Source organism: Myotis brandtii, unplaced genomic scaffold (genome assembly GCF_000412655.1).
Source record: "Myotis brandtii unplaced genomic scaffold, ASM41265v1 scaffold103, whole genome shotgun sequence".
In the NCBI taxonomy this organism is placed as follows: Eukaryota; Metazoa; Chordata; class Mammalia; order Chiroptera; family Vespertilionidae; genus Myotis; species Myotis brandtii.
The window spans coordinates 5,724,294-5,735,919 of NW_005353460.1; the positions used below are offsets into that span (position 1 = coordinate 5,724,294).

The window sequence follows — 11,626 nt, forward strand, 5'->3', positions numbered from 1 at the left end:
TAATATATGTATATTACATATATATATTTTAAAATATTTTATTGATTTCAGAGAGGAAGGGAGAGGGAGAGAGATAGAAACATCAGTGATAAGAGAGAATCATCGATCTGCTGCCTCTTGCATGCCCCACACTGGGGATTGAGCCCACAACCCGGGCCTGTGCCCCAACCGGGAATTGAACTGTGACCTCCTGGTTCTTAGGTCAGTGCTCAACCACTGAGCCACGCCGGCTGGGCTATATTTTTTTGAGTTGTATTACATATCAGTATCTATACAAAAGGCTGCAAAGGTTCAACATGGAGGGGAAAGTGCCAAGCTAGAGTGTGGGATAATGACAGTACGTCCTTGGCTGTTTCTTTGTTGTAAGAAGTATTCAAGTCGCTTCTTTTGTGTTTACTTTCTGTCTTGCTAGAAATTGCTGTGTTTACCAAGGTGACAACTATTTTTTTCCCTAATGGAGGACATATTTCACAAACCATAAAGCTCACGTGTTTGATGTATACAATTTAGTGATATTTAGTGGTATTCAGAGTTGTGCACTCATCACCACTATCTCATTCTAGAACATTTTCACTGTCCCTCCAAAAAACCCTGCACTCACTACTAGTCCCTCACAAGTCCTTAGGCAACCCCTAATCTACTTTCTGTCTCTATCGATTTGCCAGTTTGGGATGTTTCATATCAGTGGGATTATACAGTATGTGGCTTTTTGTGTCTGGCTTTTTTCACTCAGCATAATGTCTTCAGGGTTCATCCATGCTGTGCCATGTATTAGTCCTGGATTCCTTGGTGACTAGTGTTCCATTTTGTGGTTGAACCACATTTTGTATCATTCATCATTTGATGGATATTTGACTTGTTTCCACTTTTTGGCTATTATGCATTTTAACGATGCTGTGTACATTTGTAGACAAGTTTTTGTGTGAACATCTGTTTTCAATTCTCTTTGGTTATAGGATTGGAATTGTCCACTGATTTCTTTGTAACTAATGTTTTACTGTGGTACTTCATAGAGAGGAAACATCCAGGTCACGAAATACATATGAGATAAACATGCATGTGTTTTTGCATTACTACAATGAAGGCCAAGAGAAGAATCAGAGGGAATTTCCCAAGTACACATGCTTGCATGTTACTTCCTGTTCGTGCTACTTGCATTCAGCTTGTGTTTTTATGGCCTCACTCAGGAGAGAAGGTGCTCTTGTCTTCAGGACATCACATCCAGCTGGCCCCAGTGGCTCGTCATCTTGATGCTGGAGAGCGTTTGGCTGGCCTTGACGTTCTTTTTACCTGTTCCCGGATGCCCCACGTAAGTGACCCCGTGTAGGTCATCCCTTTGTGCTTGTCATTTTCTGCCTCGTCAGACCTTTGGGGCTCTATCTTCAGATTCCCCAAGTCCAAGGAATCCCTTTCACTCTTTCTTCTCCGTTGAGGCCCCTGTATGTTGGGAGAAGAGCTTGGTGTGTGTCCAGAGGAGTGTCCCTGGGAGGTTTTTTCAGGGTCAGTTTGAATGGAAGTTGCGGAGCCTGAACGTGGGAGGCAGTCCAGTCGAAGGAGCATTGGTCAGAGGGCCTGGCGCCAGAGGGGTTCCTGGCTGGTACACGTGTGCGGCTCTTTGTTGGGCTGCGTGCACAGCCAGTGTGTACTCTCATCCCTCTGGAGTCTTGTCGGTAAGCACGTGTTCTCTCCCCAGCGGCTACCTTGGGCCTGGCGGCATCGGCGATCTGGGGAAGTACCCGAATTGCACGGGAGGAGCTGCTGGCTACATTGACCGCTTGCTTCTGGGAGACGATCACATTTATCAGCATCCTTCCTCGACTGTGAGTGGCATGGGCTTGCACTTGGAACTGGACGTGTAGGCGCTCAGGAGGGAAGGAAGGTAGAAAGGGCCAGCCAACTTTCAGTTGTGTCCATTTCATAAACTAGGATGGGGACTAATTTTATTTGAAAAGATGACTAACTTTAGGGACTTCAGTGTTCATGATGGGGCTGTAGGGAAACAGTACTTTAGATTTCACAGTGAGTCTACATAGTATCAGATGCGTAGCCTAGTGCTTTTCTGTGGGTCCCAGGTCGGATTCACGAGCCGGAAGTTTGCAGGCAGTCCCGTGGGACCCACGCCTGCTGCGGAATGAAGGTCTGAAGGAGCAGTTGAAATGCATCCCAGTCACACGAAGGCCTCAGCTGATCTCCTGGCGGCGGGGTGGGCTGGGGTAGCCCTCAGAGGTGTTCTGAATTGAGGGGAGGGATCTGGCCCTATACCCCCGGTGGGATGTGCACTTCCCCCAGCAAGGGGGTCTGACTCCTGGAGAGGCGGCTCTCTTCAGTCAAGGACAGATCCGGAGAGGCACTTGGCTGAGAGCTATTGGCCACTAACACTTGAAGCAGCTGGGCAGGAAGGCTTCAGTCCTGCAAGGTGGGGGAGGGGAATCTGGGTGGCAGATTTGGGTATTTCCAAATTTCTGTAATTCCTACAACAACTTACTTTATAATAAAATAAGACAGATAGGTGTGTTAAATGTTATTTGTCTTAAAAGAAGATAGGACACTATTGATGTTACAACAGGGTTGACCAAAAAGAATAAACTTGGAAATTGTTTGACACTGGTTAGGGGTGTGTCGTGTTGCTGAGCCACCTGAAGTGGAGGTGGCAGTGCTGGCCCATGGCTGGTCCTTGGTCTCTCAGGCCCTTCTGAAGTGTCAGTCACACGCACTGTCTTGGCCAGAGGCGTTATTCTTACAATCCCCGCAAGTTGGCAATGCGTTTCTGCATAAAAATGAAGCACATTAAATGTTGGAGTGTATTGGAGCTTATATGTAGTCTATGAGTTGTGTGCATTTTCGTGGCCAGGGAGCGAGTGCTGCCTCCTTGTTCTGTTTTGTGCAGGTGCTGTATCACACCACGGTGGCCTACGACCCCGAAGGCATCCTGGGGACCATCAACTCCATTGTGATGGCATTTTTAGGAGTTCAGGTATGCGTCCATTTCATTAGGAAACATTTTTTTTCTGACAGTTTGGGGTTACTGATTCATTACTAATTAAAAAACTGTTTCATTAAAGTCATTGAAAGCACATCCTCTTCTGTGTATTACAGGTCTAAACATGTTTGTATTTGACAAATTGTCAAAACTAGAAGCTGCTAAAATTCAGCACATTCAAATAATTGGGTATAATGTCTATATTGTCCAAAGAGATTCTTATTATTCACACGGCTTACCTTAGAAATGGAGGCACAGCTGTTTCTGATAGAAGATTTCCGCTGGACTGTGCAGAGAACTTGGTACTGGTGATGTGGGGACGTCACTGTGACACTTTTCACACTTCTTTGTGTACACGTTACCTGGTTTTAGGTTATGTGTATTTTATGACCAAGTCAGTACAGGGTATTCTTGGTTTGTCTCACACGTGAAAATTCTGAACAGTCCGGCCTTTTCTTCCTAAAGTGCTCCTCACTAGTATTTGAAGTTGTTATTTGAGGGGCGCTAGCTGGGAGAAGAAAAATGTGCAGGGCAGCGCAAATGAAACTCCGTGTGATGATGAAAATGTTCTGTATGTGAGCTCTCCGGGTGGCTGCTGAGTACTGAACTGTGGCTAGTGTGACTAAGGGGCTGAATTTTATTTTATTTGTTTGTTTATTTATTATTTTTACTGATTTCAGAGAGGAAGGGAGAGGGAGAGTGATAGAAACATCAATGATGAGCGAGAATCATTGATCGGCTGCCTCCTGCACACCCCCTACTAGGGATCGAGCCCGCAACCCGGGCATGTGCCCTTGACTGGAATTGAACCCGGGACGCTTCAGTCCGCAGGCTGATGCTCTGTCCACTGAGCCAAACCAGCTAGGACTGCTTATTTATTCTTTTAAATAATTTTTTATGCATTGATTTTAGAGAGAGAGAGGAAGGAAAGAAAGAGAGAAACATTGGTTTGTTGTTCCACTTATTTATGCATTCATTGGTTGATTATTGTATGTGCCCTGACCAGGGATAGAACCTGCAACTTTGGCGTATTGGAACGACGCTAAAACCAACTGAGCTACCTGGCCAGGGCTAAGAGGCTGAATTTTAAATTTTATTTAATTTTTAAAGCTATTTCTATGGATTTTTTTGATTTTTTTTTTTTTTAGAGAGAGGAAGTGAGAAGGAGAGAGAGAGAAACATTGATGGGAGAGTGAAACATCGATCAGCTCCCTCCTACATGCCCCCTACTGGGGATCAAGCTGAAACCTGGGCATATACCCTGACCAGGAATCGAACCGGCAACCTTTTGGTGCACAGAACAATGCTCATCCAACTGACCCACACTGGCCAGGGTTAAATTTTAATTAAATTAAATTTTAAGTAGTCACCTCTGGCTCCTGGCCCCTGTATTGGACAGTGCAGGTCGAAAGCATATACAATTTGGTGGTTAAATAATTTCATGTTTAGAAATGCTGCCTTTATCTCCATAGCACTTTGTAGTTTACCTTGTGCTTTCATTTAATCCCTGTGCATGCTTTCTAGCTAAGTCTGCTCCTGCGGGAGCAGCGTAGGACTTAAGAGTGCAGACCTGGTGAGCGCTGCCTGGGTTTGCACCCAGCCTTCCCGGAGGTGCTGGGTAGCCTCAGGCACCCCTCTGTGCTTCACTAGCACCTACTTCATAAAGGTGCCCGAGGTAGCTGGGTAGCCTCAGCACGTTATTTGACCCCTCTGTGCTTCACTAGCACCTACTTCATAAAGGTGTTGAGTGGATTAAGTAACTTAATTCATGTAAAGTTTTGAAAACATAAAATTTAGCTATTATTATAAATAACACTTTCTTATAGTTTGATATTTTCCGAAATTAGTTCCTAATTTGAGGGGATTTTTATGCAAAGTTCAGATTTACTGTGTTTAAAATGTTCTCTGCCTCCAGTTCCACCTTGTCCCTGTCCCTCCTCCACTGCCAGACTGGGCCATCTGGCAGACCTATGGGAGAAGGCCAGTGCCTGTCAGTGAGACCTACAAGTCCACCTGCCTGTCACCTTCGTGCCCTGCCCACCGTACAGCCTGCGGCACCTGAGGGCTGGTGGGCTTTCTCTCCATTTTGACCCGCTTCTGGGTGTGCTGTTCCAGTCGGCCTGGATGCTCTTCCTGCTTTGCACTCGTAGCTTCATCTCTATGGCACTTCCTCTCTAATGTCTTCCTCCCACAAGTGGTCCCAGGTGCCTCTCAGTCTCCACTAGGCAAGGGCGGGGGTAACATGCCTTTGCTCTTTGTAATCCCACCTCCTAGCAGCGTGCCGGGCAGAGGGGTCAGTGGAGTGGTTAGGATGATGGATGGATGTGAAATCAGAATATACCTTCGGCGATTCTCTAGGTCAAACTGTGTTTTCTTTTCCAGGCAGGAAAAATACTCTTGTATTACAAGGATCAGACCAAAGACATCCTGATCAGATTCACTGCCTGGTGTTGTTTTCTAGTGAGTAACGACGTTCTTCCCTAAAACTCCTTTTCTTCATGCATACATATTTAAATTAAAAAATGTTTAGCAACACTTGTGTATCAGCTGTCACCACATCGCAACAGGTAGCATTCTTTCTTTTTTTAAAATCCTCACTCGAGAATATGTTTTTATTGATGAGAGAGAGAGAGAGAGAGACATCAATGTAAGAGAAACATTAATTGGTTGCCTCCCATTCCCACCCCCACTGGGGACCAACCGCAACCTTCTGGTATGTGGTTTGACGATCCAGCCAACGGAGCCACCTGGCCAGGGCAGCATTCTTCAGTTGAATAACTGAGAGGAACAAATCTTTCCACCTAAATTCTCAGGTTTATTTTTTTAAGGAAACTGTCTTTATAAAGAAGTCAGCACTGGCCATCAGCAGCCAGCCAGGAATGCATGAGGAAACAGAACCAAGGTACGGGTCTTGGTGGGAGCCGTACCAGGAAGACCAGGCACATGCTGACAGGTTTCCAGATACCAGCTTCCAGGTTGACAGGTGACAGAGGAGTGTAAGGTCAATTGTGCATGTTACCCCTGACCTTGCAGTCACGGTTCCTCTCAGGAGTCACTCCGATTTATCACTTAGTTTACCTTCAATTCAGAGGAATGATGAAAACATATTTTTGGAGAATTTTTTTTTAAAAAGGAGACATATGTACTACTCTTTGTAATACTTTAAGCAATAAGACAAAATTTTAAAAAATAGAGAATATTTTTAGTTCTGCATCTTCAAAATATTTTTCCAGCTAAAAGAATAAGATACGACACAATTTCAGCCCTCCCTAATTAGTTACATAAGTAAAATTTTTCAGTTTTGACACATAATTGTTTTGTGAGGTAATAGAAAAAACCTTTATCATCTTTCTCCCTCATTATAGGGGCTTATCTCTGTTGTTCTGACGGAAGTTTCTGAAAACGAAGGCTTTATTCCAGTCAACAAGAATCTCTGGTAGGTACAGAAAACAGAGTCGCGTCAGTGTTGATGGCTGGCGCTGCTCATGTCGATGTGCTCTCAGGAGCCCCGAAACACCTCGCTCACCTCCCCCCAGGTCCATTTCGTACGTCACTACGCTGAGCTCCTTTGCCTTCTTCATCCTGCTCATCCTGTACCCCATCGTGGATGTGAAGGGCCTGTGGACAGGAACCCCATTCTATTACCCAGGTAAGTGCCCCCTGACCCCTAACAGAGTTGCTGTAGTGACCAACTGGACTGGCCCTGAGACCAGCTGAGTACCCACAGAGGGGCCCCGAGCCCCAGCCCGGTGGTATGTCCCCAAGCTGCAGGCTGAGAGAGGAAGCAGCAGGGGCCACCAGGCCCAGGCCGCACAGGACATCCCTGGCCTGTCTCAAAGCGGTCCACCCAGTTTACCTACTTAGATCTATTTGGCATTTCCTCAGGCCACGATTTGGGGCATATCATCCAGTTTCCAATGCTTCAGAAATGGGGCATTCTTTCTTTCTTAATGTAAACGCACTGCCTTACAGATGATACAGGAGAAATATCAGGAGACGATACCAAGAGATAAACAGAATGGTTAAAATGCAGTTCTGCCTGGAGACCGATAGGCCCAACAACTTCAGTGACTCATTTCTTCCCTCTGATTCTAGTAATAGTTGCTTTCTTTGGACCTCCCGTTTTCTGTGAGAAAATACGAGTTAAAATTTTGGCTTTCCTTTCAGATTTAGTATTCAAGAATCACCCTGTTATGAAATGAAGACTTTCTAATAATTTTTTATATAATTTACGCTTAAGTATCTAAGATGTGCATCACTTATTTTTGGCAGTAGCCAGTAATATCAGTGCGTGCTTTTGTTTTTTTCACTGAACTAAAATCAAATTTCAAGAATTAAGTAGATGAGCCCGGCTGGCGTGGCTCAGTGGTGGAGCATTGACCTATGAACCAGGAGGTCACGGTTCAATTCCCTGTCAGGGCACATGCCTAGGTCGTGGGCCTGATCCCCAATGGGAAGCGTGCAGGCGGCAGCCTATCAATGATTCTCTCTCATCATTGATGTTTCTATCGCTCTCTCTCCCTTCCTCTCTGAAATCAATACAAATACATATTTTTCAAAAAGAGAGTTAAATAGATGAGTGGCAGGAACACACGACCGTCTGTATCTCTCCTTCAGGAATGAATTCCATCCTGGTGTACGTGGGCCACGAGGTGTTCAAGAACTACTTCCCCTTCCAGTGGAGGCTGCAGGACAACCAGTCGCACAAAGAGCACCTCATCCAGAACATCGTGGCCACCGCTCTCTGGGTGCTCATCGCCTACATTCTCTATAGAAAGAAGGTTTTTTGGAAAATCTGATCGCTCCCCCCAACGTATGTTGCTGGCGGACTCTATTAAAGGGAACCATTAATGATAAAATCGATAGGGTGTGTATTTCCAGATGATTGGGGACGATGCTGATGTTCCCGGGCTAGTTGACTGCGACAGGGCTCGTCAGAACTCTGCCTGCGTATTTGCAACTTAAATGTTCGGAATGTAATGGTCTTTTTTCTCTATCTTCTCTGTACATGGATGGATTTGGAACTCTATTCCAAGGATTTCTCGGAGAGCTTTTCACAAGGGAATTACCCTGGGCATTTGCTTCCGTGACAGATAAAACCATCTACGGTCTGATGCTCACTGGTCTTGTTCTGCACACTGCCTTTCTGTGCACACACATGCCCACCAGCGCCACCATTTCTGTCGGCCGACCCCATGGCTGATGGAATGTGATGTGTGGTTTAATTGTGTGTGTGTGTGGAGGGTAGCGAAATAACTTTAAGAAAGGGTAATTTCCCTTTCACGTCTGCAAGGCGTTGGTGGGTCCAAAAAATAGGCCTTCTGTCAGAAGCCATTTTCTCTTTTTCCTACTTGAAAAAAAGTTAAATGTAGGTGTGTTATTCTCAGCCACTCTCGCTTCATTATCTACTTATGTACCTATCTCCTAGTATTTACCTGTCGATCACCTCTCTGCCCACCCACCTCCTTGCTACCTACCTGTGCGTGTCTCTGTGTGACTAGATGGAAGCTGGTGCCCAGGGACAGGGCTGTGGGGGAGGAGAGCGCACTGTCTTACTTGTGGCTCCGGCTTTGCCGTCTTTGCCACGTCAGATGCCGGGCAAGTCCCTTGGCCTGTCTGAGTCTCAGTTTCCTCATCTGTGAAATGAGGGAGATAGCGATGACCTCTCAGGTCCTCAGTGAGGTGGGGTACGTTGATAGCTTTTTTGAAATCCTTAGAAAAATAATTTTACTACAGAAAACTCTTCAAAATAAGTGATAATGACAAGTTTAGAAAACTCTCATTGGAGTCAGTCTTTTCAGAATGACCCTCCACAGTGGAGGCACCTTTCCTGTGTGGAATCAAAACTGCAGAAGTCGTTTCTCGGGAGCGAGGCGGGGAGGGCACACCAAGAGAAACAGCACTGTTCCTGTGATGCATCATCATACTTAGGAATTTTCTGTGAGAATTCCATGTGTAAGGGAAATGCGACCATAGCTTGTACTCTAGAGCATCCTTCTGTGGCAGGGCGGGGCCAGCTCAGCGTTGCTTCCACTGTCGCCACTGCATGGACGACTGCCTAGTCTGTGTTCCAGCTCAGACCCCTGACCCAACCTTGGGACTGCTCATGAGCCCCTCCACCTGCATGTCTGCCAGCATCCGGGCTCACCTCTTCCCTCCTTTCTTGTCCCAAATTCAAACCTTTTCCTCTTTGGATTTTCCTAGCTCTGTGAATGGATCGTTCTCATCTCTAGGTATAAAACTGCTGCCATCTTTCACCCCTCCACCCCCATTATCCCTGCTTCTTAAATATTTAGTCATTGCCAAGTCTTCCCAATTCTGTCTTCATCTTCCCCTGTGCCATCTTCATGCTCATTGTCACTACCTATGACTCTAGTCCAGACTCTGCTTCTTTTTATACTGGCCTCCTTCCCTCAGTCCCTCCTCCAGAGAGTCATACCCATTGTCACTAGATTAAGCTGATTGAAGCTGGGCTCGGAACACATCGCCTCCTTATAAAAGCTTCCATTGACCTTGATACAGCTTTGCCGGGCAGACATAACTGTCCTCAGTTGAGCCCAACACATCTTTCCAGCTTCCCGTCCCCACCCCCCTATGCCCACCCCACTTATTCCAACCCCACTAGACCCCTCCTGCCTCCCTCACTTAGGACCTCCTGCTTCCGTTTTTGATCATAGTCTTCCTGGATTACTTTTTCCTCTTAATTTTCTCCTATCTACATTTTTTTAAATTAAATTTATCGAGGTGACTGAACTGCGTCCAGCATGGCCAGGGGTGAACCTGAGGAGGGGCGGTGAAGGATTAAAGAAGACAGACAAGAGAAGACAGTTGGGACCAGGTGGATCACTGTGCCTGCATGCGGAAACAGTGACACAGCCTGTAGGCCGAGTCTTTATTTTATAGTCAAATCACACAAAGCAAAACAAGGGCAAGATGTTTACAGTGTTCTTGCGAATTTCAAATCTGTTTCTTTCCTGTTGTTGCCATTCTCTGAACTCTCTCAAGCCTTGTTTTGGCAGCATTTGCTGCACCCCCCACAGCCTACATCCCTTAGCTACCTAGGGTCTGACTATAAGGTCAAGCTTACAACCATAGCCTTTTGGCTGTAATTGTGCTGGGAGGGCTTTGCCCTCCACGCTGGGACTTGTATGTGGCTTTGCCACAAGTCAGTCCGAGGCTTGATCCTGTCTGAATGCTGTAGCTGCTATCCACAGGTGACATCGGTTAATATGATCATATAGGTTTCAGGTGTGGGTTTCTGTATTATAAGATCTAGGTATTGTACTGTGTGCCCACCACCCAAAGTCAAATCATCTTCTGTCATCATATATTAGGACTCCCGTAAACTCCCCCCTTCCCTCTGGTAACCACCACACTGCTGTTTGTGTTCATGAGTGTCCATTTTATATGCCCTGTATGAGTGAAATCATATGGTTCTTAGCTTTTTCTGCCTGACTTGTTTCACTTAGCATAATATTCTCAAGGTCCATCCATGACCTGTCACTTTAGACTTCCTACTTCTAAGACACCTCTCCAAACTTGTATGCTCATCCAAAAGTAATATTTTATTCCTCTGGGTTCTCATAATACCTTATTGGGATCAATCTCCTGGCATCTGTCACTTTATGATAGTTATTGGTTACATGTCTAGTTTCCCATGCTAGACTGTGAGCTCATTAAAGGCAAGAATTATGCCTTGTTCATCTGCATATCATTGGCACAAACACAGTGCCTTGTACATAGCAGGCACTAAATAAATATTTATTAAAGCAAAGCAGTGCTGGCTGTTTTTGTTTTTAATATTTAAGTGCTGATAAAATTAGTGTCTGGCACGTCCCATGAAAATGTTGGTGGAGCTCATGTGTATGGGGACAGTCACCTTTGAGGGCACCTGCTGCTACCCTCTTGCAATGACTCATGATGGATGGTCACAGCTGTCATCCCAAGCCCCAGCAAGTGAAGCTGGGTTGGGCCTCTCCGGATGAATTCTCCAGCTTTTCTTAAATTGGGGAATCTGTCTGTTAGGATGTCCTGCACCCGAAGAACAGGAAATCCTGATTCAGCTGGGCTAGAAGGGAAGTTTATCTCACATGAGAAGTTGGGAGGGGCAGGCCCCTGCACATCCACTTGGCTCAGCTGGCTCGCTGCAGGGCTGTGGGAGGACCGCGTGACGGCCACATCCTGGGGAACGGGACACACACTCAGGAAACGGGACACTCTCTGCAAGGAGAGGGCCTCCCCTCTGTGCCTTAAGTGTATTCACCAGAAAACCCTCCCTGAAGCCTCTGGGCAGCCTTCCCCTCATGTCTCATTGGCTGCAAGTGCTTCATTGACTTAGAAAACCAGCAGTGGCGGAACCGGCTTAGACCATGTTGTCGGTGGCTGTGTGGAGGACGGCGATTACCTCCTTTGGGAGGGCAAGGGGGGTAACATTAGAAAGAAACACCTATTGCCGGTGCTTGCTTTTAGTTGTATGTATGTACAATCTCTTCACCCAGTATAGCCAGCCAAACTTTTTCTCTTGGTAATCATTAGTTCCAAAATACTGTTTTTCTTCAGGCTATATGCATTTCCAAATTCAAAGTTGATAGAACTGCTAGGTACTTGTATCCTATATAATAATCCTATATAATAAAGAGGTAATAT

At 45.8% G+C, this 11,626-nt stretch overlaps 1 protein-coding gene across 1 annotated transcript in view; it reads left to right on the forward strand.

Moving 5' to 3' along the window:
* Positions 1 to 7,843, forward strand: part of HGSNAT (heparan-alpha-glucosaminide N-acetyltransferase) — a 24,386-nt gene extending 16,543 nt beyond the window's left edge. The window contains exons 11-17 of the mRNA XM_014536743.1: positions 1,188 to 1,309; positions 1,694 to 1,820; positions 2,888 to 2,974; positions 5,363 to 5,440; positions 6,346 to 6,416; positions 6,517 to 6,629; positions 7,598 to 7,843. Of these exons, the coding sequence (XP_014392229.1) occupies positions 1,188 to 1,309; positions 1,694 to 1,820; positions 2,888 to 2,974; positions 5,363 to 5,440; positions 6,346 to 6,416; positions 6,517 to 6,629; positions 7,598 to 7,779 (780 nt within the window). The 3' untranslated portion in view covers positions 7,780 to 7,843. The remainder of the gene's footprint in view (positions 1 to 1,187; positions 1,310 to 1,693; positions 1,821 to 2,887; positions 2,975 to 5,362; positions 5,441 to 6,345; positions 6,417 to 6,516; positions 6,630 to 7,597) is intronic.
* The last annotated feature ends 3,783 nt before the right edge of the window (positions 7,844 to 11,626 follow it).